The sequence below is a fragment of the Dermochelys coriacea genome, chromosome 13, assembly GCF_009764565.3.
Source record: "Dermochelys coriacea isolate rDerCor1 chromosome 13, rDerCor1.pri.v4, whole genome shotgun sequence".
NCBI classification, from domain to species: Eukaryota; Metazoa; Chordata; order Testudines; family Dermochelyidae; genus Dermochelys; species Dermochelys coriacea.
The window spans coordinates 773,885-801,832 of record NC_050080.1 but is presented as its reverse complement, the minus strand read 5'-3'; the positions used below and the strand labels follow the sequence as shown (position 1 = coordinate 801,832).

At 59.7% G+C, this 27,948-nt stretch overlaps 2 protein-coding genes across 14 annotated transcripts; both read right to left on the bottom strand.

Annotated features, from left to right (window-relative positions):
* Positions 1-6: 6 nt before the first annotated feature.
* LOC119842142 (ankyrin repeat domain-containing protein SOWAHA-like) lies at positions 7-14,170 on the bottom strand. The gene is made up of 13 exons (XM_038370060.2): positions 13,813-14,170; positions 8,385-8,513; positions 6,550-6,612; positions 4,023-4,124; positions 3,817-3,828; positions 3,458-3,460; positions 3,008-3,151; positions 2,297-2,383; positions 2,004-2,006; positions 1,714-1,716; positions 1,309-1,381; positions 960-1,052; positions 7-559 (listed from the first exon to the last, which is right to left on the bottom strand). The coding sequence occupies exons 1-13, from the start codon at positions 13,906-13,908 to the stop codon at positions 381-383; spliced, it is 987 nt and encodes a 328-aa protein (XP_038225988.1). The 5' UTR covers positions 13,909-14,170; the 3' UTR covers positions 7-380.
* A 1,887-nt stretch (positions 14,171-16,057) lies between these two features.
* On the bottom strand, positions 16,058-27,784 carry ZNF335 (zinc finger protein 335). Of its 13 annotated transcripts, none has more exons than XM_038369987.2 (27): positions 27,521-27,783; positions 26,722-26,995; positions 26,132-26,209; positions 25,439-25,759; positions 24,298-24,432; positions 24,065-24,217; positions 23,694-23,952; positions 23,414-23,591; positions 23,216-23,328; positions 22,913-22,931; positions 22,574-22,690; positions 22,413-22,489; positions 22,119-22,279; positions 21,795-22,024; positions 21,605-21,713; positions 21,434-21,528; positions 21,067-21,347; positions 20,707-20,842; positions 20,248-20,634; positions 20,026-20,168; positions 19,558-19,697; positions 18,976-19,079; positions 18,766-18,843; positions 18,332-18,415; positions 18,049-18,114; positions 17,650-17,734; positions 16,058-16,850 (listed from the first exon to the last, which is right to left on the bottom strand). In XM_038369987.2, the coding sequence occupies exons 1-27, from the start codon at positions 27,722-27,724 to the stop codon at positions 16,732-16,734; spliced, it is 4,146 nt and encodes a 1,381-aa protein (XP_038225915.1). In that variant the 5' UTR covers positions 27,725-27,783; the 3' UTR covers positions 16,058-16,731. The 13 variants fall into 13 exon arrangements, with proteins under 13 accessions (XP_038225915.1, XP_038225917.1, XP_038225916.1 ...); XM_038369989.2 differs by having other exon boundaries at positions 17,650-17,731; XM_038369988.2 differs by having other exon boundaries at positions 20,248-20,631.
* Between the last annotated feature and the right edge of the window lie 164 nt (positions 27,785-27,948).

Genomic DNA, 27,948 nt, shown 5'->3' with positions numbered 1-27,948 from the left:
CACGGCTGCACGTAGTGTTTTATTTCAGTGTCAGGATCCATTAGAAAAAAGCAGAGTGCGGCAGGGGCAAGGTGCAGCCGGGCTGTAACCGAGCGAGCCCCACCACGAGGGTGATGGTCGGCACCACGGGGGACACGGGAATCACCAGGGCAGGACAGCAGGGGCTGCAGGTCAGGACTGAGGGGCCTCTGGATGGGGGAGGGGCTGTGTTAATATGAACTTTGGGAAACACGGCGTCTCTTGCCCCTGCTGCAACCGAGCAGTCGCTAGCAGGGCCCATCCACTGCCCTTCCCCAGGCCCTGCGCACTTGGGGCAGCCTGAGCCCCCCGGCAGCGGGTGGGACGGGGGACGGGGCTGGCAGGGGCCAGGAGCCGGCTCACTAGCGGGAGAACTTGCGCACGGTGCGGTACGAGGCTGGCACGGTGAGGTGCTGCACCTGCCCCCGCTCCTCCTCCATCAGGTCCTCGGCAGAGCCCCAGCGCTTCCGGGCCTGGACGCTGCCCTTGGGCAAGAGCAGGCAGGCCAGCGCCCTGTTCCTGCCGTGCATCGCTGGCAGCTCTGGGGGAGAGAGGGCAGGGCAAGGTCAGGGCAGGAGACACAGCCCCCTCCCAGCAGGGCCTACAACCCCCAGCCCCCCTGGCAGCCCCTGTCTTCCCCCTCCCCCTGCCCTGGGGGCACAGCTGCAGCTCAGTGGGTGCACAGGGTGGCACCGAGCAGGGAGTGCCCAGCCCTTACACGGCTCCTCCCCCCAGGCAGCCAGGCTAAGTCCTGCCCTGGCTTGTGTGCCCTCCCCCCCACGCACACGCTGCTTGTGGCCCCACACCCCACCACGGACCCGCCTTCTGGAGAGGCTGCGAGGGAGGCGCCCAACTCCTGGAGCTGGGGCAGGGGGCCCCACAGGGAGACGGGGACCCCGAAGGGTGGACAGACAGACAGACAGACAAGGGGCATTTCTCACGGGGCATCGTGGCAGCTCTGTCCAGGGGCTTCTCTGCTCTCAGGTAGTGCCTGGCCAGGTGCCCGCTGTAATCCCACACATTCTGCTTGGCACCTGCCGGGACACACAGCTCAGCCTTGGCCCAGCGGGCACCGCCCCCACCCGGGTTGCCTGGCCCCAGGATGGAGAATGCACCAAGAGGGCTCCAAGCCCTGGGACATGACCCCCTCCCCCACAGGGGTCACCCAGAAGGTGGGGCCCTTGGCATCAGCCCCACCCAACCCCCTTCCCAGTGCTTTCCTGTGCCAGTGGTGTCATCAGAAGGGCCCCAGGCCAGGGGTGGCAGGTCCCTGGGGCGGGTGCTGCTCACCGTAGCTCCGGACGAGCAGGTCCATGACCTGGCGGTGCCCATGCAGTGCGGCAATATGCAGGGGGGTGTAGCCCTGGGGGGATACAGGAGGCATCAGGACGCGAGGGACCGGTGGCTTCAGACCCCCAGCCCTGCAGGAAGGAAATGGGCCAATCTCCCCACCCAGGGGACATGGACATCACCCCCTTAGAGAGGCCCCCCGACCCTGCAGAAACACCCCCTTCCACAGCACAGCCCCCAGTGATCTCTCTGCCCCCATCCTTCCCAGTGAGACCCCCCAGCATCTAATCCTGCTCCATGAACTATCACCCCGCCTCTGGGCACCAGTGCCCACTGCCTAATCTGTCCTGAGGAGCCTGCTGCGAGGTCTGTCCGTCTGTCCTTCCCGGGCACCTGCATACTCACGCCCTGTTTGGGTGGGGTGGGGAGAAGAGAGCACAGGGTTAGTACAGAGCTCCAGGACCCCTTCCAGTTAACCCTTCATGCCCTGACATGCAGTGCCATGCTTCCCAGCCCCAGCCGCCACCCCTCTCCTGACATGTCCCATCCCACCTGAGCTCAGGCTGCAGCCCTCTGAGGCCATCGCCAGCACAGCCCCCTCCGCCTGGTGTCCTGGCAAGCCCCCGGCAGCCCTGCGTGCCCTCGGCTCCTCCCACCCACCCAGCAGCTGGGCACAAAGGCAGGCAGGTACTCACGTGCTGGGTCCGAGCAAAGGGCCAGCAGCATAGGGAGGGGAGAGGAGAACCCATTAGAGCCAGGCATGTATGGATTGCCCCCCTCCCTTGCTGCTCACAGCCCCCCCACCCCCCAGGGCTTCCCAGGCCAGGGACTCCACCCTCTGGCCCCCACTCAGGGATGCTGGGAGGCCAGGGGCTGGGGCTGGCAGAGCCCCTACTGGGACCTGCTGCCTGGGGCTGGAGCCCCTCCAGTGCCAGCCCTGAACAGGGCCCCGAGCCCGCCTGCCTCCCCTCGCCTGCCGGGAACTCACTGCTCGCATGTTGACATCGGCGCCTGCAGCCACCAGCAGCGAGGCCATGTCCTCCTTGCCGTGTTTGGCTGCCCAGTGCAGCGCTGTCTGCGGGGAGAGGCAGGGCTAGGCTCAGAACCCCCAACCCAGCCTTACCCATCCCCTGACTGGGCCTGGCTCCCCCAAGCTGGGCTCAGGCCGAGCCATCTCTGCTCCACCCCCCAGCCCCACTCTCCCGGGCAGAGGCACTACCTGCATCGCACCTCCAGCGGGAAACTCCAGCAGGGAACGTGGGCAGGACACAGACACCAGCACCTCTCCCTCACCGGCTCCATGACACCCTCCCATGGGGCCGAAGGGGCACTGTCCCGGGCAGGAGTCACTATGTCTAACCCCTGTGCAGAGACCAGTGACAGTGGGGCAGGCCTAGGTGAGTGCAGAGAGGGAGGGGCTATTGTCAGGCCCATCAAATGGGGAAACTGAGGCCCAGGGAAAGGGCTGACCATGAAGGCCCCACAATGAGCCAGCATCAGAGCAAGAAACAGAACCCAGGAGTCCTGACTCCCAACCCTGAGCTGAGTCCATCTGCCCAAGTGCCCCGCTGGGCCCTCCTGCCCTGCACCCCATCTGCCAGCACTCAGCTCGCTGTGGAGGAGCCAGGGAGCTCCGGCCTGGGAATGCAGCAGGGAGGGGGTGAGGTTGATTCTGGGGTCCCAAAAGGGTCATACTTACAAACTGCTCCCAGCCGAGACGGGTGGCAGCGCCAGCAGGGACGGGCAGCAGTGTCGGGCAGAGAAGGAGACGTGTTAGAAGCATTGCACGGGGCCCTCGGAGCCAGCACAGCACTGGTCCAACGTGGGGGACGGCAGCCAAAACCTTCCATTTGGGGCAGGAAACTCAACCACCAAACATCTGGATTTGGACACCCTGCTGGGGCCTGGGGGGAGCTGTTCTTCGGGCTTCAGGGCCCCTTCTTCCCTATAGCCCGGGCTGTTGGCTGGACTACCCTGCTAGTGCCCCCTGGGGCTGGGCTGAGCTCCCGTGCAGACCCCCTGGGCTCCCTGCTGTGCACTGGGGCTCCGCCGGAGACCAGGAGTCAACCAACCTGCAGCAACCCCAACACCCCCCAGAGCCTCTACGGGAGCAGCCAGTTCCACCTGCCCCACACCTGCCCCAACTTACCCCCTGAGCCGCACCGGAACCAGAGCAGGTCAGCGACCGGGAAGAGAGAGAAGCAGAAAATCAGAGCCTGTAGATGGGGGTGGGGGTACAGGCCTGGGGGAGGGCAAGAGGGCGGGGAGGGGACAGGCAGGTGGGGGGCAGCGTAGGACAGGTGAGGCCAGTGGGTTCATTAGCTGCAGGAGGGGCTGGGATTTCACAGGAGTTTGGGGTCCCAAGTGCTTGACTTTGCCCCAGGCCCCTCTGGGATTCGCAAGGCAGTGCAGAGGAATTGGACCATTGCATGACCCACCCCCAGCTCTAGCCTGAGCCACCCGGTCAGGGCTGGAGGAAGTGTGGGCCTGGCATGGCCCTGTACTCACCGAGATGAAGTCCTGCAGCATGTCCCACGAGACCAGAGAGAGAGAGAGAAAATGGTTGAGCTCAGGTTAGGGCTGGGGCAGCCCCCCTCTCTGGGACACAGAGCAGCCCCCCCTCCCTGCCCAAGAGCAAGGGGTTGGGCCCAGAGCCCCTCCCACTTTCCCCAGCCAGCTGAGCACATCAGGCCGGGCATGAGGGCCAGACTTGCCTTCCTGGTGGCCAGGGATGGCTCCTGTTTGAGCAGGTGACTCAGAGTGAGCAGGTGCCCACTGGCTGCCCCCTGCAGCCACTCCTTCTCCACCAGGTCCAGCTGCGGGGGAGAGACACAGTGAGCGACACACAGCAGCACCGGGGCCCGACAGGGTCAGAGGGGGGGCCTCACAATGGCTCTGGGCCCAGAGGGAGATGGGTTCTCACTAGGGCTGTCAAGCCATTTAAAAAATTAATCGTGATTAATCACGCTCTTAAAGAATAATAGAATACCTTTTATTTAAATATTTTTGGATGTTTTCTACATTTTCAAATATATCAATTTTAATTACAACACAGAATAGAAAGGGCACATGCTCACTTGATATTATTATTATTTTTATTTCAAATATTTGCACTGGAAAAAACAAAAGAAAGAGTATTTTACAATTCACCTAACACAAGTACTGCAGTGCAATCTCTTTGTCATGAAAGTTGAACGTATAAATGTAGAATTGCGTACAAAAAATAACTCCATTCAAAAATAAAACAGTGTAAAACTTTAGAGCCTACAAGTCCACTCAGTCCTACTTCAGCCAATTACTCAGACAAACAAGTTTGTTTCCATTTGCAGGAGATAATGCTGCCCACTTCTTGTTTACAATGTCAACAGAAAGTGAGAACAAGTGTTCGCATGGGACTTTTGTAGCCAGTGTTGTAAGATATTTACGTGCCAGATGCGCTAAAGATTCATATGTCCCTTGATGCTTCAACCACCATTCCAGGGACATGCGTCCACGCTGATGACGGGTTCTGCTCAATAACAATCCAAAGCAGTGCGGACCGACGCATATTCATTTTCATTACCTGAGTCAGATGCCACCAGCAGAAGGTTGATTTTCTTTTTTGGTGGTTTGGGTTCCATAGTTTCCGCATTGGAGGATTGCTCTCTTAAGACTTCTGAAAGCATGCTCCACACCTCGTCCCTCTCAGATTTTGGAAGGCACTTCTGGTTCTTAAACGTTGGGTTGAGTGCTGTAGCTATCTTTAGAAATCTCACATTGGTACCTTCTTTGTGTATTGTCAGATCTGCTGTGAAAGTGTTCTTAAAATGAACAATATGTGCTGGGTCATCATCTGAGACTGCTATAACATGTAATATATGGCAGAAGGCGGGTAAAACAGAGCAGGGGACATACAGTTCTCCCCCAAGGAGTTCAGTCACTAATTTAATTAACACACTACTTTTTTAACGAACATCATCAGCATGGAAGCATGTCCTCTGGAATGGTGGCCGAAGCATGAAGGGGCATACGAATGTTTAACATATCTGGCACATAAATACCTTGCAATGCTAGCTACAAAAGTGCCATGCAAACGCCTATTCTCACTTTCAGGTCACGTTGTATATAAGAAGAGGGCAGCATTATCTCCCGTAAATGTAAACAAACTTGTTTTTCTGAGCGATTGGCTGAACAAGAAGTAGGACTGAGTGGACTTGTAGGCTCTAAAGTTTTACACTGTTTTGTTTTTGAGTGCAGTTATGTAACTCACAAAAAATCTACATTTGAAAATTGCACTTTCACGACAAAGAGAATGCACTACAGTACTTGTATGCGGTGAATTGAAAAATACTATTTCTTTTGTTTATTATTTTACAGTGCAAATATTTGTAACAAAAATAATATCAAGTGAGCACTGTACCCTTTGTATTCTGTGTTGTAACTGAAATCGATATATTTGAAAATGTAGCAAAACATCCAAAATATTTATAACATTTCAATTGGTATTCTATTGTTTAACAGTGCAATAAATCGCAATTAATTTTTTTGAGTTAATCACGTGAGTTAACTGCGATTAATTGACAGCCCTAGTTCCCACCTCTCAGCAGCACTGGGACCCCATAGGGCGGGGGGCAGGGGGACTCACACTAGCCCTCGGCCCAGAGGGAGATGGGTTCCCACCTCTCAGCAGGGAAGCTGGGCAGACCCCAGCTCGAGAACACGGGCCGGGGATGAAGCGAGGAGGGGCTCAGCATCGGCTGCCGGAAGGAGTCGGGGCTCTCACCTGGGAAGTGACCCAGCAGCTCCGACAGATCCAGACCCTGAACATGGAGGTCCCTGCAGCGTGGATGGGCTTGGGGCTCACCAGAACAGTCTGGGCTTCCACCTCTCTCGCTCTGGGCCACCCTACGGCCTCCCTGGGCCGTGTCCAGGGGACGAACAAACCCACCTGTTGTGCCAGTGCCGTGCGAGTGTCACTGAAAGGCTGGGCGAGGTGCGGTCACCCCGGCAGGGCGCACGAGCCTCTGCCAGGGGCTGGCTCAGTAGGACTGGCTGAGCGGAGCTGACGGTGCCAAGCAGGAGGGCTGGAGCCCTGCAGGTCCTGTCTAAGGAGCTGCACGGCCTGCCCTGTGCAGGAAGAGGGAGACCCCAAGGAGCTGGGGGGCCTGGCACAGTGACGGGGCCTGTCCTAGAGACTGTTCCACAGCTGGGGGCAAAGCACCAATCCTGGGCATCCGACACCCGGTCCTCCCTACTACTCACCGCCACAGGGTTGGAGCCCAGGCTGCTCCCTCCATCTTCGGAGGTGTCCTGCTCCGACGCAGGCTGCCGGGAGAGCAGAGGGAGAGGGCAGGAGATGCACAGGGCTGCCAGGAAGGGGAGCTCTCTCCACACATGGGGGCAGGGGGAGTGACGCAGCTGCAGCCAGTGCCCATTGCCCATTCTGACAGCACCAAGGGACACCACAGCTGGGGGGGAGTCCCCCAGCCCCACCTCCTCCCCCACCTTTCAGGGAAACTCCCTGTCCTGCCTGCCAGCCCTGCAGCCGGGTGCCAGGCTCTCCGCAGCCCAGGACTGACCTGGGTTCCGTGTGGCAGTGACCCAAGAGCCGCCAGGCTGCTCGGCCAGCAGAGCCAGGCCTGGGGTCAGGCCCCTGGTGACAGAGCTGGAGCCAGCACCACGTCTGTCTGCTCTGTGGAGCGGGGCCAGGAATACTGCCATGTCCAGTGGTGCCAGGTACCGGCTGGCCCATGGGGGTGCTGAGGCCTGCAGGGCACACACAATGCCAGCCAGGGGCCCAGCCCAGCCCCTGCATTTCCCCAGTGCCCCCATTCAGCCCCTCAGCAGCACGGCCCAGATCGCCCCCAGCCACACCCCGTCTGCAGCGCAGGGAGGCCTCAGCGCTGCCTCCTGGTGGAGCACCCAGCACGTGTCCTTCAGGAGTCTGGCTCCCGAGACTCCCCTTTCCCGCACGTATCCTGCTAGCAGGACAAATTGGGTGTTGGCAGCTGCCAGTGTCTGCAGCATCCCCAAACACCTGGGGCTCTAACCCCGCTGTGCCCCTGCTGCCCACGCCCCCAGGACCATGGTCCCCCACCAACATTCACCATTCTCTGCCCATTCACCGGGTGTCTCCCACAGCACAGCCCTCCCTGGGGGTCAGATACCTGCTACCCAGTGCGTCCCTGGGGGGCCCTGCCTGCGTGTGAGGCTCTTTCCACCTCTCCTGCCACCATTGGCTACTTTGCCGGGCACCCCTCACCTTGGAAACGCTCTCTGCGTCCTCCTCTGCCACTCTTGGGGGCTCTGGCTCAGGCTGTGGGTTGGGGGCTGTAGCAGGGACCCCCTCGAGGCTGCCCCAGGCTCTGCCCCCCAGGAGACTGCCAAGGGAGGAATTCAGGATGAGCTGCCTGCGGGACTGTCCCCACCACTAGCTGGGAGCACAGGGGCTGGGGGCTGAGTGAAACAGAGCCCCTGGGGCTCCACGCTGGGGCTCCACGCTGGGGTCCCAGCCCGGAGCTCTCCCCCTTCCTCTCCCCCTGGGACCCCTTTCCCCTCCCCCTGGGACCCCTTTCCTCTCCCCCGGCCCAGAGCTCTCCCTGTTCCCCTCCCCCTGGCCCAGAAATCTCCCCCTTCCCCTCCCCCCAACCCAGAGCTCTCCCCCTTCCCCTTCCCCGAGTAAACTCAGGGGCCCAGCCTGGAACAGGGGAGCCCCCAGCTCCCAGCACCCGAGCTCAGGGCCTCGTGCATCAGAATGGGCCAGGTGCTCTGCAGCCAGTCAGCAGCTGCCTGAGGGGAGAGCCCCAAACCCAGCCTGGCCCCAGGGATGGTACCACAGCAGGGGCCAAACCACTCAGCCCCCCTTCACCATGCGGCCTCAGGGAGCTGCACAGCACATGGGCCCAGCCTGAGCACCATTCCCACCTCTGCAGCCAGCAGCACCCTACATGCCCTCCCCAAGCTCCCAGAGCCACACAAGCCCCCCCGGGGCAGGGGATGTGGGTGGCTGCTGTGGTGGGCAGGGGCCAGGGAACCAAGGGAGGGGGAAGCCCATGGCAGCACCCTGGGATGGGGGGTGAGGGTTCCCTGCATCTCACCGAAGCACTGACATCAGTGACCAGGATGTGGGGCATTGCAGGCCCTTCAGCTGGCTCTGCCCGCGCGCCCTCCAGCAGGCCAGGCACTGCTTCCTGGTAGCGTCGCTTCAGCACCACGTACTTCTCGCCCTGTGGGTCAGATCAGAGCATGTCATGGCCTGGTGCACCCAGCGCCTTCCCACCGCTGGGCCCCGGGGCTCCCCACCCCCACAGAGGGGCGCCTGAGCTTAGCCCAAGAGATGCCCACACTCACCTCCCCCTGCCGGACCAGGGCTAGCTAGTTCCTAAGATCCATGAAGGCCTCGTGGGGCTGAGCTGTGGGGACAAGGACTGTTCAGACCTCCCTGGGACGGGGACTCCTGTTCATGCCACTGGGGACCAACCACAGTCCCTTCCCCAGTGGGGCCCCCTCCAGTTGCTCTTGGCCAGGAGCCAGACAGCAGGTTCCTGGCAGCAGCTGGATTCCCGTGTTCTGGCCCTTTCCCATCAGAACAAGGCATAAAATGCTGGAAAACTCCTGTCCCGCAGAACATCCCGAGAGCCAGCGTCACTGCAGCTGGAGCAGCCCCATGGAGCCCTGCCTCCCTAACAGCCTGTGGCGGTGAGTCCCCCAGGACAACGTCACAATCATGCCAAGGAGAACTCTCTTCTATTGACTGACTCCTTCCTGCCTCGTCTTCCAGCGTAGAGATCCCCTCCCCATCGAGCCGGGCTCTCTGGCATGCTGCTCCAGGCTGAGGAAGTGCCTGGTCACCAGCCCTCAGTACAGGCTTAGGAAACAGCCAGCCACAAACAATGGAACAAGCACACAGCCCTCCGTGCAGCAGCATGGCTGGGGCTGGCCCAGGCCACCTGACACGGGCTCTGGGGCGAAAAAATTGCCATGCAGACATTTGGGCTCAGGCTGGAGTCGAGCTCTGGGAACCTCCCACATCGCAGGGCGCCTGAGTGTCTGCCCAGCGGTTTTCAATCCCGCAGCCAGAGCCCAGGCCAGCAGCGGGGTTGTAGCCCTGTGTGGATGTAGCTCTGGGGGCCAGAGCTAACAGCTGGGGGCTAAGCAGCACCACGCTGGCTCTCTGCGCAGCGCCCAGTGGGACCAAAGCAAACATGCAGCTAGCACAGGACTGAGCACCCCGGGTGGGCAGGGTCCCTCCCCAGGCAGCTCCAGAGCACCCTGGGTGGGCAGGGTCAGCCCCCCCAACAGCCCCAGAGCCCCCAGGCAGGCAGGGTCACCCCCCCGACAGCCCCAGAGCCCCACGGGCAGGGTCACCCCCCGACAGCCCCAGAGCCCCACGGGCAGGCAGGGTCACCCCCCCAGGCAGCCCCAGAGCCCCCCGGGCAGGCAGGGTCACCCCCCCAACAGCCCCAGAGCCCCCGGGCAGGCAGGGTCACCCCCCCAACAGCCCCAGAGCCCCATGGGCAGGGTCACCCCCCCGACAGCCCCAGAGCCCCACAGGCAGGGTCACCCCCCCGACAGCCCCAGAGCCCCCTGGGCAGGCAGGGTCACCCCCGCAACAGCCCCAGAACCCCCCGGGCAGGCAGGGTCACCCCCCCAGGCAGCCCCACAGCCCCCCGGGCAGGCAGGTTCACCCCCAAGGCAGCGAGGCTACAGTGCCCAGCAGGCCCACGGCAGTTCGAGGTCACTAGTTCAGCATGTTGGTACCTGCTGGAAGCTGCTCCTCAGGCCAGAAGGGAGCTGCCAGGACCCCCTGGCTGCGGGGGTCTCTCTGGGGAGAGTGCTGGAGAGGAGGGCTGGCCTGGCTGGGATCACACACAGTCCTATCTCCCCAGAGCAGACATGCAGACAGGAACCCTCTCCCAGGGCTCCACCCAGACAGGCCAGCTGACAGCTGCGGAGGGTGGGGTGGGAGCACTGGGTTTAAAGTGACCCCTTGAACAGGGCCCTGGGGCTGGAAAGGGTCTGGGGGACCAGACATTCCCTGCTCAGCAGCCCCGCAGGCAGTGTCCTCCGGGAGCACCTGTCATGTCAGCCCGAGGTCAGTCTAGGGGAGAGACCATCACCCAGATTCTACCCCCAGCGGGGCAGGTCCAGTTTGGGTGAAGCCGCGACTCCCAGAGACGAGCCCCACCTCTTACACTGAACTAACACCTGCCAGGTTAACATCGCAAGGGCACCAGTAGGGACACAGGAACGGCCAGACAGGCTCAGCCCCGAGGCCCATTGCTCCAATCTCCAATAGCGCAAGCCCCAGACATGTCAGAGGGAGGTACAAGGATCCCACAGTCAATCAACAGGGAGAATCGGCCCCCCACAAGCGTCTCACCCTGATCTCCAATAGTCAAAGATCAGTTCAGACCCTGGAACTCTTCCAAACATTTTGTCAGCATTAACTGTGACATCTCTGGAGATTCGGGTTCTCCATCCCCCTTGGAATCTAGCCAAGTTCTTGGCTCAGTGACATCCTGTGGCGGTGAGTTCCACAGGCTAATTACACAATGTGTGAACAAGAATTTCCTTTATCAGTTTTGAATTTCCCACCTGTCAGTTTCACTGGCCGCTCCCTGGGACTTGTGCTGTGGCTTAGTTTTTCCAGCTTTGCTTGTTCTCTTCACCCTTCCCTGACCCCTCAGCTGCTTGCAACAGGGGCCCAGTGCTGCCCACAGGATCCGCACCATCGATTGATGCAAAGGTGCTAGAACATTCCCCGTGTTATTCTCCACTCCGGTCCTCATGCAGCCGAACAGCTCAGCTCTTTCGCCCACAGCAGAGGACTCCCCTGGCACCCAACTCCCATCCCTGGCAGTTAATCTAGACCCCTGGGAGGTGTCAGATTGTCCCCTCCAATGTGCATTACTTCATCTTTATCAACGCTGAGTTCCATTTGCCACCACGTTCCTGGATTCCGAGGCCAGAAGGGACCACTGTGATCACCCACTCTGACCAGGCCAGAGACCTGCCCCCAAACCATTCCTAGAGCAGAGCTCTTGGAGAAACATCCCATCTGGATTAAAAGGAGTCAGTGATGGGAACCCACCCTGGGCCCGGGAAGTCATTCCAATGGGAAACTATCTCACTTGTGAAAAATGACACCTTATTTCCTAATTTGTCTAAGTTCAGCATGCCCCACTGGATGGTGTTAGACCTTCCCCTGTGCCACTGACCATCCCCCAGGAGCTGGAAGTGAAGTGAGACGAATTGCGTTGTCCACTCTCCTGGCTGCATTTGCTCTCTCCCGTCCGGACTAGTTAACTTCCCGCCAGCTGTTGTGTTTGCCCCCACCCTGCCCACGTCTGGCTCTGATCACTAATAACTTGATTAAAGGACACAGGTCCCAGCCTGGCACCTTGCAGCCCGCTTTGACCTTGTGACATGGTGAGAACTAACCACAGGTTTCAGAGTAGCAGCCGTGTTAGTCTGTATTCGCAAAAAGAAAAGGAGTACTTGTGGCACCTTAGAGACTAACAAATTTATTAGAGCATAATGCATCCGATGAAGTGAGCTGTAGCTCACGAAAGCTTATGCTCTAATAAATTTGTTAGTCTCTAAGGTGCCACAAGTACTCCTTTTCTTCTTGGTGAGAACTAAGTGACCATTACTCCCTGCTCTTTGCTGTCCCTCCTAGGCCATTTGCCTCTCATCCGTGATGACATCTAGCCTCTCTAGTAGCTTCTTGTGCGCAACCTTGTCCACCCAGACGTTGGAATCAAAATGAATGAGGCCACCTGGTTCCCCTTCCCGACACAGGCCTGCACCAGGACCACAAGATCCATTTCAAGTTACACCTTCACTTAAACCGCTGCTGTGTGTGTGCAGACCAGCCCCACACAGGACCGGGGGGGGGACACAGCACCTTTGCCAGCTCTGGGTCAAGGCCAGAAGGGCCTGCTTGGAGCCCCAGAGCAAGCCGGCTGGCCTACACACGCCCAGGGGTGCCGAAGGGGCCACTGCTGGCTGAAATCGCCCACAGTCTGGCATCTCTCTCCGGAGCCTGGGGTCAGAGCGAGGGCTGGAAACACTCTGGCTGGGGCTGATAAATGGTTAACAAATTGGTTGCTCAATCATTGTGGCAAGGGGGAAGCTAAGCCCAACCCCCATTCCTGTTAGCACAGGGGAGAGGCAAACCCCTATATCCTGCCCTGACTGCAGCCCCCGCAGCCTGGGCCATTTCTGGCAGGATGTGCTGAGGGAGGAGGCAGAGAATTTCCGGCTTCCACTGGGGACTGTCCCAGAAGAAACAGGACAAAGGAGCTCAGGCAAGGGGGCTGGAGCTGAGCATTTGGAGAGCAGCCAGGGGCGGCTTGGTTCAGGCAGCTGTGAGCAGCTGTTTTAGGGCAGGGGCCTGGGAGTCAGGAGCCCCCAGATGGGAACCCACCCGGCGCGTCTCCCTGCTCAGACACAGATTATCTCCCAGGTTGGATCCGTAATTAAACACCGACTAATCACACTCTCAGGATATTAAACATGTAACAAACCCGCTTAGCTCTGGCCAGGGACAGGGAACGGGAAGGTCACCTAGGCTAATGAGCAGCAAGAGCAGCGGTGTCTCCAGGCACTGACCCCCACAACTCTCGTCAGGTAAGGCCAGACCGCATCACAGCCACCCCCTTTTCCCCTGAGCTGGTGGAGGGGCCCAAGGGTTCAGACCCCGTCTAGCACAGGGATCACGTCCCCACCGCCCCAGACCCTGTGCACACAGCACGGCTAGCAACCCCCCCCCTTCTAGTGCCAGGCAAAGCCCCTCCACCCCCAACTACTCCATCATGGCCCCAAGCCACAACAGGCCTATCACCCATTCTGTCCTATGGCCAGAGCACCACGGGCCAAACGCAAAGAGAACCCTGGTTCCACCTGGGCTGGTCCCAGCACAAGTCCACACTCAGCACTGACAACATCCCGGGGTGCTCCCGCGAAGGGCGGCCTGTCAGCCCACGGCTCCGCGCAACAGCCCCAAATGCTGCCCGCAACTCCGCTCCAGCTCGCTTGGCATGTACCCCAACCCCCTGGAGCACAGGCTTCGCCAGCCACGTGGGGGACCCTGGCCCTTTTGCTCTTCTCTGAACTCCCTCCCGTTTCTCAGCATGGCTTGGGCCCCAGGCTGAACACTAATGCTGGGGTGGGGGCTGTGTCCAATGGGCCCAACACCAGTCTGGGGGGGGTTTCCCGGGGGGCCAAGCATCAATCTCCAGGTGGGGGGTGTCTCCCCAGGGGCCAAGCACCGATCTCTGGGGGGGGTCTCCCCGGGAGCCAAGCATCGATCTCTGGGGGGAGTCTCCCCAGGGGCCAAGCACTGATCCTGGGGGAGCTGTGAGTCTGTCCCTGGGGCGGCAGCTGAAATGCTGGTTCCGAGCTGGATGTTGGGCCTGGGTCCCTTGGCGCTGGGCACGGGGCGCTGGCACTGGGACAGCCAAGATACAGGGACCCCTTAGGAACCATCCTCCCTGAGCCCTCCGCCCAGCCCTGGCCCACCTGGGAGCCGGGGTCCCGGAGCGGGGCCGATGTCACCCCCGCAGCTCGGCTCCGCGACGGGCTGGGGCGCTGCAGCAGGCAGGGCCCGGAGCGCATGGTCCAGCCCAGGACGCTGCGCCCCGGAGTGGCCTGTCCGGGGGGGGGTCGAGACCCGGGCACCTCGCAGCTTCTGACCCGAGCCCCGCTGCTGGCCCCGGGTTCAGCCCAGCTCTCAGAGCCCCCGGCCAGCGGCCGGGCTGTTGGCGGAGTGCGGGGCAGGTTGCAGCTTAGGGCATGGGGCGGCTTGGGGGCTGGTCTAGGGAATGGGTGGGGCACAGCCTGTGGGGAGCGGCGTGAAGCGGGAGCTGCAGCGAGCAGACCGTGCGTGTGTGGGGGGCCCCTGCAGCCTAGGGGAGGGGGGCAGCCTGTGTGTATGTGTGTGGGGTCTGCAGCTTAGGGGAGGGGGGCAGCCTGTGTGTGTGTGTGGGGTCTGTAGCCTGGGAGAGGCGGGGCAGCCTGTGCGTGTGGGGGTCTGCAGCCTAGGGGAGGGGGCAGCCTGGGAGGTGCTATCTGCAGGAGCCAGGCACAGGGCGGGTCCATCCATGGCAGGAGAGGGCAGTGTAGGCAGCACGCCAGGGGCTCAGGCACTAGCCCCTCCTGCCCCCGCCAAGGCCACGGAAAACACCTCTCGCCAGTAGGGTGAGGGGAAGCCTGGCCGAGGAAGGCTTCCTGGAAGGCCAGGCCAGGCCCTGCTGGACTGGCATGAGGGCAGTGGGGTGAGCGCTCACAGCCCGGTACATGCTGGAACAAAGCCTCTTGCTCAGCAAACACTCCTTACCCAGCCCCAGGGGACAGACGGGGCAGCTGAGGCGGCTCCTTGCGGGGGGAGGAGGGCACGCCTCTTCCTCAGCTTGACGCAAGGAGCAGGATCCTGGCCAGGAGAGAGCAGTTTTCTCTGCTGCCTAAAGCCAGATGGGGGCGGAGGGGTGGGAGGGAACGGGAGGAGGGTGCTCCTGGCCGGAGCAGAAAGGGGTGTATGGGTCCAAGGGCTCTCACAGCCTGGGGTCTATCCTGTGTGCACCAGCCGTGTTCCTGGCGCGAATCCCAGAGCGTCACAGCCTGGCCCGTAGAATGAGCCCAGCCCCTCTCACAGCATGGCCTTAGGCCCATGGTGCAGACGGCACAGCTGAGGTGGGCAGTGAGGAAATGGCTAGTCTGGGTCAGAATTCCAGGCCCCGGGGCAGAGCGCTAGCTGGTGTGGCATTGGGGAGAGACGAGGAGATGGCACAGCCATGCAGTCATCTCCAGGCCAGCAGGACTGAGGGGGACAGCTGCCACACAAATACCTTCAAACCCAAACCCCTCCATGCCCCATCGCAGCACCTCACGAGGCTTGGCCAGGCTAGGGAGGAGCAACTAGGGCTTCTGCAAGCCCACACACTGCTCATCAAGAATCCAAGTCACCTCTACGGCAGCCGGAGGAAAACAGAGCCCCTACTGTCCCCCCTAACACCCTGGCTTTGGAACACTGGGGGCTCATGTTGAACCAGCACCTTTCCTGGGGTGGAAGATACATACCCCAGCTTGCCCCAGCTCTTACATGGCAGCATCTTTGCAAACCCTTGGAGAAGGTGGCAGCAGTCAAGCCCTGGCCCTGCAGCAGCATCCAGGGCTGGAGGCCGTGGTAGGGCTCACCCTGAAGGTGGGTGGTTCTAGCCCCTTCCCCCCCCCCATGGATAATCAATTTAATGCAAACTGACAGAACTAAAACTCTGAGATTAGCTGTTATAATCACATGTAAATACTTCCCCACAATCCGCTCAGGGAGGGGCAGCATGTGTAGTTTGGGACGGAGTTACAGGGGATTTAGGCTGTTTACCACTCCATTAATTTCATCGCTACACTACACTAGCATCCACGTAGAGCTGCCCAGTTCAGTGCTCTAGTCAAGGTCACTGCAGCTGGTGGCAGCTGCTAGCGTGAGCTCTTATCCATGGTGGCAGGCTCTGCCCCCCTGCACCCTGGGCCGGTCCCCAAGCAGCTCAAGCCAGTGGGGGGCTCACCTCAGGAATTCTAACAGAGAGCCAAGGGGCCCTTCCTTGCCAGGCGGATTGTGTGAGGTGGCGGCTGCAGGGGGAGCACCTCACAAGCACCCCCCTGCCCAACACATGCCCAGGGTGCAAGGAGGGAGGCTGTGCCGGACCAGGGGAGCTGCACGTCTGCGAAGGGCCCCTGCAGCCCTGAGCCCCACTTCACACGGGCCAGGCAGAGTCCAACGCCTTTTTATTCATAAGCAGATTCAAAGCTTCAGATGGTTCACATTTATCCCCCTCCCCCGTACAAACCAGCTCTCTCCAGCAGAGTCTGTCTCTGGAAGAAAAATAGAACATCTCAGCTATTGCCTCTTCCTTTGTGGTTCCCTCTCTCCAGGTCATGCTGCTCTCCCTGTGCAGAGCCTGAGTGGTGCCTGCCTGCAGGCCAGGAAAGCCGAAGTGGGAGGCCCTCTCCTTGCCAGGCCCATGCACCCTACATGGCTGCTAAAACTGAGCAGCCTTTTCACGCCATGGCTGTGGTCAGCACCCGTCTCACGCTGGGATCTCGAAGGGCAGGCAGGCGGCAGCTCGAGGACACAATGCAGGAAAAAGGATCCGGGACTGTCAGGTGAAAAAGGCCCAGAGACCAGCCCCAGCCAGGGCCAGGCCACCACCCTCCCAGCCAGCTCCTTAGCCACATGAATGCCAAGGGAGCAGCCCTTGCTTAGGATGCAGCACCCTGTGAAGAGGGGCGGTTAGGCAGGACCTGGCCCTCCTGCTGCACATAGCAAGTCAATAGCAAACCCCAGCCAGAGGGTGCTCAGACTTGTACCCTATAGCCCCTTTCAGCCTGGCTAGTGGATGGCTGGCCCAGAGCATCTGCCTGTCCCCAGCAAGTGCCCAGCCCTTAATCCGTCAGCGTGATGACATCGTAATGGATCCCCTGCTGCAGCTGCTGGATCTGCTCAGCCGTTGCCTCTGTGGTGAACATGCCCTGGGCTTGGGCCATGGCAGCATCGGCCACTGCTGCAGAGAGAGGGAGAGCGGCATCAACCTTCCATTGCCCCAGCCAAGGAGGCAGGGAAGGGGGCCCTTGCTGGGGGCCCCTTACCCACTCGCTCTCCACGGCTTTGCCAGGTGCACCAGACAGGCGCACCGGGGTAGCCAAAGCCTGCACGGGGGAGGGGTGTAGAAAGCATTTTTACAATGGGCTCTGGGGGGGACTCCACGCTCTGTGGCTCCAGGAGATGTGCTGCAACCACCACCTGCCAAGCCAGGTCCGCCCGCGGCGTTTCCATCCAGCAAAGAGGGGGTGGCAGCAGGACGCTGGGCTCTGCCTGGGTGTCAGTACAGCTGCATGGCTCCAGCCCAGGAGGTAGCCTAGGGCACCCACAGCACTGAGCGCGGGGAATCGGCACTTCCCACGTGCAGCCCCTTAGGAGAACAAGCCAGGCTTGCTGCTGCTTAAGTTAGGGGGCACATGCAGCAGAAGAGCAAGCTTCGCCCACGCTCCCTGTATCCTGCCAGGAGGGCAGCTGGGTAACCACAGCCCGCCCAATCCAGAGCCGCCCTGTCGAGCCTGCTAGCAACGGCGGTGGGTGGTTTTTGAAGGCAGCATGTGACTGAGACCACTAGCTCGCGTGAAAGCAGCCAGGAGATGTTACACCACCTCGGGCTGGGATGCCCCATGAATCCGCTGCCAGGGATTCTGGGCACCAGGACTTGCAGACAGACAGTGGGCAGGAGGCAAAGCCTTTCCCGGGACCCAGCACGCCAGAGCCCACGGCCTGGGCTCAGCTCAGAGCAGGAAGCCCTGACTCTGTACCTGTCACTGCTGAGTGTGCCACAGCTTCCAGCTGAGCCTGGGTAACCAGCTGCTGCTCTGGGGAAACTGGCATGTACTGGATCTGCTGGGGAACAGAGAGGGAGACGGATCAGATTGGGCAGGCAGGAAGCCTGACCGGGGGGTAGGGTGGGGGGGGAGGGCTCACCCTGCCCTGCTTACCTCTGTCTGCAGCAGAGCCTCGGAAGACGTGCAGGCCCCTCACAGAGCTAGCTAAAGCAGAGGCTGTTTAACCAGTGATTCACCTTCTTGCTGAGTTATTAATGCCCACACCCTGGGACCCCCTCCCCAGTCACATGATGCTCCCCCTCCCCACCAGGGCCTCTCCCACGAGTCTGGGAGCTCCAGGGTGCAATCCCAACCAGTGGCTGCCCCCATTACCTGGGGCTCCTGGAGAAACTGGCTGCCTTGTTCATACTGGATGTGGGTGATCTGGCCATCTTGTACCTGAAAGACAAGAGCTGGACTGATAGCTGGGGAGGGCAGGGCAGCTCCTCAGACCCCCCCCGCTAAGGCCAGATCACTTCATCCACATGGAGGAGACCGGCCTGGATTTCAAGGGAACAGGGACCCCTTCTCGCCCCAGCCCATGGCTCCATCCTGGGCTCCGCCACCTAGGAAACGATCTGGCCGCTAGCCAGGGCCAGGACAGCAGGGCCCTTACCTGGATGTGATGCCCCTCTGGGACAACAACGTACTCGTGGGGGAGCAGGTGCTGCACGCTGTCCTGGGCAATGATGTACTGAACCTACAGGGGAAACAGAGACTCAGCACCCGCCTAGGCCCACAGCACCGGTGCAGGTTGTGCGGGACGCGGCCCTGCGGCACCTTTCCAGCGTTTCTCCAGCCTGGCATTGAGATGGCCAAGCACTGGGGCTCCCCACTTTGCTGGGGAACTTGCCTCAGCCTAGGTCACCTCCCTGCTGAGTTTCAGCTGGAGTTTCCCTTTGGTTCCTTTCACCCCAGTCAAGTCCCCACAGGCCCTCCTCTGGGGCTCCTGCAGGAGACTCCCATCAGCCCCTGCAGGACTTTCACTTGCTCTCCACAGCACCCCACCTACAGGTGCCAGAGCCATATAGACAGCCACTCCCCCCATACCTGGTTATCGGCGGTCACCAAGTGCTGCACTGTCTGCCCGTCAGCTGTTGTGATCTCCTGGATGTACGTGGCCTCCTCCTGCAAGACAGCGAAGCTGCAGCCTGTGACTGCGGTAGCTGAACCCAGACCCTCTGAGCGGTGGACACAGGCCACTGCTTGGGGGTTGGGGTGTGGGGTTGTGTGGCTGGCACAGGCATCTGGCTGACTCACCGGGCTCGTGATGCTCTGCTCCTGTGCTACGATGATGTGCTCCTGCCCCAGAGCCTGCTGCAGTCGTTCAGGAGCCAGCACTGCCTGGCCAGACTGCAAAGCCGCTGGGAAGGGAGAGAAAATGATCCTCAGCCACCGCTATTCCCTGCCCCGCTCAATCCTCCTGTCCCACAACCCCACCACCAGCCAGCGCCAGCGCCACCCCCTCCCTTACCGCCAAGCCCCCAGCACTGACCCGGAGAAAGCTGTCCTCATCACCCATTAGCACTGCACTGGGACACTGGGGTCAGCGCTGGCTGCAAAAGGAGAGTGCCCCCCACTGGGTCACTCACACTGCTCTGCAGCCCCCTGTCCCCTAGAACCATGCCGGGACACGGGTCAGCACTGGCTGCAAGGGGAGAGTGCCCCCGCCTGCTCCCTGGAGCATCCTGCAACTTCACAAGGGATCTCCCATCCAAGACCTGATCAGGGCCAATCCTGCTTAGCTTACAAGCTGCATCAAGTGCTCAGCCCAAGATGGTCTGACAACAGGCAGTCCTCGGCACAGACCCCCTGCACCATCAGGGAAGGTGGGTTTCTTACTCTGCAGCGTGGCCAATGCTTCCTCATCGCTGTTCAGTATGATGGTCTGCTGGGTGGTGGTTGCTGGCGGCCCCAGCCGCTTCCCCTCGGAGCAGTGCAGGCGCTGCATGTGGAACTTGAGATGCCCGTTCCGGTTAAACCTACAAGGACAGCGAGAGTGGGGGTTGGAGCTTGTTGAGGGCAGCAGGGCCTCTCACACTGTCCCTTCCCTGGAAGGCACAGGGCAGGAGCCAGCAGAGGTGTATCCCAAGGCCTGGCTCCTCATTTCCAGCTCTACATTGCCACGATCTGGGAGCTGGAAATGAGAGAGGGCCAGGCTGGCTGCTACTGCGCAGAGAACAGGAGGCCCATTCAGAGACCAGAGTCCCAGTGGGAGGGGCATGTCCAGGGACAGGTGGCTCGCTATCACCATGTGCTGCTGCAGAGCTCTCCTGGAAGCACGGCAGGGCCCTGGCTGGTTTCACTCACCTCTGCCCACAGATCTGGCAGGCGAAGGGCTTCTCATTGGTGTGCGTCAGCATGTGTCTGCGCAGGTCCTTCTTGTTCTTGGAGGCAAAGCTGCAGTGGGAGCACTTGTGTGGTCGAAGGTTGGCGTGCTGTGCCATGTGACTCTGGGGGCAGGAGAGAGTGAGATCAGCCAGCTGCCAACACCAGACACCCACCCAGCCCCTGGGTGCCCAGCCAACCTACCCGGACCTCCAGCCACATAGCTGCTGTGAACGGGCAGTCGGGACACTTGAAGGTGTTGGGCCCTACGTGTGCCCTCTTGTGACTCTCCATCTCTGCTCTCCCTGTGAACATGGCTGTGCAAATCTTGCATGAGAATTTCTTGGTTGTGGAAATCTTGCACGACAACTTCTTGGTTGTGGAAATCTTGCACGACAACTTCTTGGCCACACCCTGCAGTGCGGGCCATTTCACCTTTGCAGACGGGATCTCCTGCCCTTCCGGTGCTGGGGAGAAGGCAGAGTTCTTTCGGAGCTGCCTGGCCAGGCACCGCAGCGTGGGCCACTTGCTGCCAGAGGCCTGGGCCTCTTGGCCTTCCCCTGATGAGAGGGCAGGGTCCCCACTGAGCTGCTGGGAGAGAAGAGCCTGAGAGTTACACTGCCCTACACCCCTCCAGGACCCAGGAGTCCGGGCCCCTCTTACCTCGACGCGACGGAGCTGGCTCCCTGGGAAACTGGCTGACAGGATGTAGTGACTGCTTTGGTCTGTCAGCGCTTCGGCCATCATGGCGTCACTCACCACGACTGCACGGGTGGTCTCTGCTGGGCTCCCCTCCTCACTACAGGGGCAGAGGGCAGGGTCAGAGGGGTCCCCACCTCTTCCCCAGGGCTCTCCCATTCGCCTCTAGCCAGGGCTGCCCTGACAATGGGGGCAGGGTGAGAGAAGAGGCACTCTCCTGCAGGGAAGGCAGCCCTAGACAGCCACATGACTAACACACTCGGGACTGGAGCAGCATCTGATGACTCTAGGACCCAGGGCAGGGGCAGCCGGTTTGGCACCTACCTGTAGAGTGTCTGTGGGGCCTGGATCTCCTCGCTGACGGGCGTGATGATGCTGTACTCTGCTGTGCCCCCGAACGGGATGGTAATCTGCTGCAGCTCTGCACTTCCCAGAGTCGCCTCCTCATAGGCCTCCTGCACTAAGGCCTCTCCGTGCTCAGCCACATGGAGCGTCACCACCTTCTGCTGCTGCCCGTTGGGATCCAGATCTGCCCCCTCCTCCTGCTGTGATGGGACTTTGGGGGCCTGTGCCGCTCCAGAGCCATCCGACTTCACCACCGCCACCTGCATGGGAAAGAGATGGGAGGGGGGGTCAGCTGGGGTCAGGCCTGGGGCTCTCCTCCCAACTGTGGTGGGCATTGTGACCTCACCTGCAGGGAGCCTGTGGCCAGCTCCCGCTGGCTGCTCATGTTCAGCAGGAGATCCAGCGCTGTCTGCGTGGCCAGCTCTGCTGATCCCTCCACATCTGGGAGAGGTAGAGAGAGCAGGTGAGATGCACTGTGCCTGCCCAGGTAGCCCCTCTCCCTTCCCTGGGAGCTCACCTTGCTCATAAATGATGGTGGTTTCCCCCAAGGAATCCTGGGAAGGGACGGAGGGTTCCGCCATTGGGAGGGGCTGCGCTGTGTGGTAGGTCACAGGCCCAGGGGGAACCTGGATGAGAAGAACAGCTGAGAGCACGCCCGAGCCTGAGGGGAGGGGGCAGGCAGGAGGGCCAGGGGCCACAGTGCTCACCAGTGGGCTGGCCCCGGGCTCTATGGGAGTCTGCACCTGGCTGTGCTGCTGCTTCAGCTCCTCGATCTGCTGCAGGGTGAAGAAGGGGCGGCGCCGGCAGGGGGGCTCCTCGGGGTGCCGCTGGGCCCACTCCTCAAAGGAGTCAGCGTGGCGGCACTGCACGTGCAGGCGCAGGTTCTTCTTGTGCTTGGTGGTGAAGTGACAGTACTCGCAGGCAAATGGCTTTCCCCCTGCAGACAGAGAGAGGGGTGCAGCCATCAGGGAACAGGGACAGCATTTAAGGGGAGGGGCTGGCAAAAGGCCCGGGGGACAGGCTCCTCTCACCGGTGTGCTTGACGGCCATGTGTGACACCAAGAAGTCCTCACGAAAGGTGGAGTACTTGCAGAAGCTGCACTTGTACGGCTTGTCGTTCATGTGCGACAGCTGGTGGTTCAGCAGGATCTTTTTATCCTCGCAGATATAGTCACAGAACTCGCACTTAAACCTGCCAGGGAAGGAGACTGGGCCGTTACTCGGGGCAGGGTGCCTGGGAACTCTTTGGAATGGGGTGACAACCCAGCAGGCTTTGGCCATCCCAAGGCTAGCCCGACACAGGCCGAGAATCCCCCTGCTCCTACCTGCGGTTAGCAATGGCCTGGATGTGTGTCAGCAGATGCATCTTAAAGGTGTAGCGCTTCTTGAAGGACTTCCCACACTGCAACCAAACAGAGCAACACTCACTGCCCATTCAGGCCCCGGGGTGCATCTTGCCCCACCCCTTCCCCCATGCCCTCCCCACCTTGTCACACATGTGTGGCTTCTCCGTGCTGTGAGTCTTCATGTGCTGGGTCAGCCTCTTCTGCATGGGGTAGACTCGGCTACACACCGGGCAGGGGAACGAGTTCAGCTTTGGGGGCTGGGGGGGAGAGAGAGAGAGAGAAAATGCAGAGATGAGCCCATCTGTCTGAGAGAGCCACTGACAGCCCCTCTCAGCCCCCTCGCCAGCCAGATCTGGGGCTCCAGTCAGCCAAGAACCATCCCTATCTACCAGGCAGCAGAAGCAGAAAGAAACCTGCCAGGGAAGCCCCCAGTAAGAACTGGGGCTAAGACACAAGCCATCAGGGAGCTGGGAACTCACCGGGTCGGCTCTCTTCTTCCTAAGAGAGAGGAGAAAAACAAACTGGGTCAGATGCTCCCTGAGTCCGAGACCCCCCCTCAACAACCCTCCCACCTAGTGACTGCCAAAGGGGGCCCCTGGCGCTGGGAAGGGAAAGGGGAACAGAAGCAGATCCTGCCTACTCAACTCAGCTCTGGCTGCATTTGGAATCATGGGGAAGGGGCTGCTTGGCTCAGCACATGGTGGCACAGGTGAGCTGGGTACAGGGAAGGAGCTGCCTGGTCAGGACACAGGGATCAGTCCCGTGGCCCCCACTCTACTCACCGATCCCGGTTATGCACAGTCGAGTGGCGGATAACATCCTTCTTGTACACACTTGTGTAATCACACTCCTCACACTTGTATGGCTTGCTGCCCACGTGATTAAACATGTGTTCCTGTGAGAGGTAAAGAGCAGGCCGTAAGGCAAAGAGCCAGCAGTGACCCCCAGGGTAAGGCCGGGGCAGGGCAGGCCATGCTCACTTTAAGGGAGGACCAGCGGCGGGAGCGGTAGCTGCACTGCAGGCACTTGAAGAGCTGAGGGTCATTGGCCTCGTGAGAGTTAACGTGAAAGCGCAAGTCATCGTGCGTGAGGAAGCGTGAGCCACAGATTCGGCACAGGTAGGGCCTCATCAGAGGCTTAGGAGACTTGTAGTAGTATCTGTAAAAGCAGAGCTGGTGCTCAGTGCTGTGACGGCAGCAAGGCTGCCAGCCCAGCCCTGGGCACAGCCAGCCAGCCCAACCACAGCCCAGCACCCCTCACCTGCGCCCGATGTACTTGCGGTATTTCTTGCCCAGGAAGCGGCGGGAGGGCCGACCTCGCCTCCTAGGCACAGTGTCAGCCTCCTCAGGGCCCATGTTGGAGGACGGATCCTTGTTCTCAGAGTCCGACTGGCTGATGCTGGGCTCCACGAGGCTGTCGCTGGCCCCATTCTCCAGGACGGAGGAGCTGGCTGCCTCGGAGCTCTGCAGCTCGCTGCTCAGAGTGCTCTGGGATGTGACTAAGGGCTCCTCCTCACCACCTGCCCAACAGCAACCCAGCACGTCAGGGTCCGCCTCATCCCTGCTTTGGGTAGCAGGCCAGAGCTTCCACCCTCCGCCAGCCAGGGCCCGCAGCTCCTCTCCAACCCCTACCTTCAAGCTTTGGCATGTCCTCTAGGCGAGGGAATTTGCGGGGTCTCCCCGGCCGCCGGCGTGGCCTCTCCTCACTTGACGTGGGGACAATGCGGCTGTACTTGGGCTGCCGCCCACGAGGCTCATCCTCGGCTGGGTTATAGTCACTGTCCTCTGTGGGGAGAATGGCCTGAGGCATTAGACACAAACCCTGGCAGCGGCTGGCTGCACTGGCCAGAGAGAAGGGGCTGTACCTTCAGGGTCATCAATGGCTCCAGCATCCATGATATCATCCTCCTCTTCCTCCTCCGGTACATCCTCCTCCAGGGGCTTTGGGGAGGGTTCCCCCTTCCGCGGACGTCCCTTCTTCAAGGCCAGAGCAGCAGCCACTGGCAGAGAAAGCAGTAAGAGAATCACTTGGGCAGTGTGCTGCTCTCACCAGTCAAGCTGGGGTGTGTCACAAAGCAGGCACCCCACCCGGTAGACAAGCCACCTACCCCTTTGCAGACATGGAAGCACCCCACTCGCACACTTTGAGATGGCAGCACACCCACCTGGTATAGAAATCCCCTTCCTCCCACCCGAGAGTCATCAGCATCCCTACCTGGTTTATAAAGAACATCAGAATGGCCATACCAGGTCAGACCAATGGTCCATCTAGCCCAGTATCCTGTCTTCTGACAGCAGCCAGGGCCAGATGCTTCAGAGGGAATTAATTGAACAGGATAATTTATTGAGTGATCCACCTTGTCGTCCAGCCCCAGCTTCTGGCAGTTGGAGGTTTCGGGACACCCAAATCATGGGCTTGTGACCCTGACCATCTTGGCTAATAGCCACTGATGGACCTATCCTCCAGGAACTTATCTAGTTCTTTTTTGAACCCAGTTCACAATATCCCCTAACAACTAGTTCCACAGGTTGACTGTGTGTTGTGTGAAGTACTTCCTTTTCTTTGTTTTAAACTGCTGCCTATTCATTTCATTGGGTGACTCCAAATGAAAAGCTTCAGACTTAAATTTTTTTATTTTCATATGGTTATTTAAAGTAGATTTTCATTTTGTAAGCTCTAGATAGTGATATTTAGTCATTCATATTTCTAGTAATTATATATTCAGAGCCAAATTCACCCCAACAGGAGAATTCAGAATTAAGGGCTGAAAAATGTAGTCCTCAGTAAACGAATGACATAAAACCAAATTCTGCCCTCAGTTACACTGGTGTAAGTCTGGATTCTTTCCAGCTACAACAGAGCCATTATAAGACACCTCCGTGGGGACAGCGGTGCCCACACCCGATACATTAACTACCTTGCGCCCCACCTGATAAACTCCTCTCCTACCCCGCACAGCACCCCCTCCTGGTATACAAGCCTCCCAGAGATGGCAGCACTCCTACCTGGCTGGAAATGCCGCTCCTTCATATGGTTGATGAGAGTTTTCTTAGAGATGCTCTTGTACTGACACATCTTGCACCTGAACTGTTGTACCACCACCACCTCCATCATCTCCTCCAAGCTCTCCAGGTCCGGCTGGTCTGGCTCCTCTCCCGCATCTGCCTCTCTGGCCTGATCTGGCTGTGTGCGCAGCTCCAATATTTCACACTGCTCGGAAGGGCCAGGCTGGTCTAGGCACGTGGAGGTGGGTCCATCGGCTATGGCTTCTATTGCCAAACTGTTGGCCAGAGCAGAAGTGGCCATCTGGGACACCATGGGGGCACCTAAAGCACCAACAAGAGCTCACCAAGAAAATTGAACCCTCACGGCTACACACACACACACTTCACACTACTAGGCAGTGGCTCAAATAGCCAAGAGCTTCCCCACAGCCAGTGTCCCTGCCCTGCTCCCTACAATATCCCCTGCTGGGAGGGGATTGGAGTAACTAGGAGTTCTGCCCCACAGCATTCCCACCCTGCTGCCTACAATGCCCCCTGGGACTAGAGAAGCCAAGAACTCTCCCCACAAGCAGTGCTTCTGTACAATTCCCTCACAGGGATTTCTGGCCTTTGTTGTTGTTGTAGTAGAAGGACGGAAATGGGAAAAGGGCTCAGAAGCAGATGTCAATGGAGGATCCAGAAGCATTCACTTACCATCATCAGGTCCCTGCAGAATGAGATACTGGGTAGTCTGGGCACCGCTATCCTCAGCGCTCGTCACTGCGATGCAGCCTAGGAAGGGAACAGAGAGCGGGAGGGTGATGGGGACCAACTGCAGAGGCTGACAATTAATAAGACAAGGCTTTCTTCTAGGAAGTCAGGGTGGGCAAGCAGGAAGGAGAGAGAGGAAAGCTAACTTGGGGCTGCACAGGTGCTCTTCCATGGACTTAATGCTGTGAACTCAGGACAGACTGAGGATGGAAATCCATTCCAGCAGTGATGGAGAGCTGCCCTGCAAGTCGCTTCTTTCATCACCTCGTGGTAAGGCCAGGAACAGCAAGCACCACTTCTAATTGTCAGGGCAAGCAAGCAGGAGCAGTCTCCCACTAAATGGGATTTCCATTTTGACTGAGTCGGTTTTCTTGAGTCTTCGCTAGAGCAGCAGCTCCTTCCCCACTCAACTGCCATGTCCCCACTGCCTGTCCCCCTTGCCCAGCCCTGGGCACATTACACTGAGAGCTATGCCAGATTCCTGGGGCTCCAGGAAGGGGAGCAGGCAATGACTGACTTGGTGATGCACTCACTCTGGATGATATCAGGCCCAATTGTGGACTCAATGATTTTGTCTATGGCACAGCCCAGGTCTGAGGAGGTGGATGCAGTGGAGTCTGATACCATTGTGGCCCCATCGGTGATGACGCTGGAGTGAACCAGGACCTGTGGGGATTCCGATACCATAATGGACTGGCTCACTGTGGAGACGCTGGAGACCAGGGTAGACTGGGCGATAGATGAAGAGTCTGGAAGGTAGACCCTAGGAATAGCGTCTGTGCTGGAGCTGCTCTCCGACACTTCCTCCTGGAAAACAGACAGGCTGGGGAGTTCAGTTTAGAGGCCTCTGTTGAGCCATCCCAAGAGCGAACCTGTAGCTGCATACCACATCAGCACCTTGCCTTGCAGGAGGCACCTGCCCAGAAGAAAGTTCCCAAAGGGTCCCACAAGAGGGTGACAAGTGATAGCTTTCCTGGCTTCTACTGACGACCCTTCAGCCCAGGGGAATAGCTAGGAGATACCCTCAAAGACACAAGATGCACTCTCCCCTCTGCTAATCCAGCTAGGTAGGAAGGGCTCTTCCCCTTGGTTTGGCAGATACAAACCTGATGTGTATATCCATACTGTAGAAAACCCCTCAAACAGAGCTGGCCCTGTGGTCCACTATGCCCTGTGCTGTGTACGGTTGGCTACCACCTAGGCTGGGTCAGAGAGCCTACTCCCTGAAGGATACTATCAGTATTCTCGGAGTATGACAACTTACACTCATCTACAAAATCACAGGCACCTCCTCACTCCCATCCCAAAGGGGTTTCCAGACCCACTCCATACCAGAGAGACCCCACTGCTGTCTGAGCTCTGCCCCACACCAGAGTCATCTGTTTCTGAGAGGATGGGCACTGAAGCAGCATCGCTGCTGTCTGCGGACATGGCTTCAGAGGTCTCCACACCAAGCCCGCTCTCCGAAGGTTCTTCCTGTGCCAGATGAGGGGCCGCATCGCTGCTGCTCTCCACTTCGTTCTCCTCCGCCTCCATGCCCAATTTGCCTGGGTCCCTTAAGTGTGACCTAGGCAAGAGGACATGCTGCAGTCAGACCTGCTGTACACTTGGGGCACATAACATCCTGCCATGCCTTCCACCCGCCTGAGAAGAATGACAGGCACCTAGATATCACAGTAACTGGCACAAAATAAATATGTAAACATAACACAGCAGGGGTGCTCTCATGCAGGAAAGGAAACATCAGACCAGGATTGGTT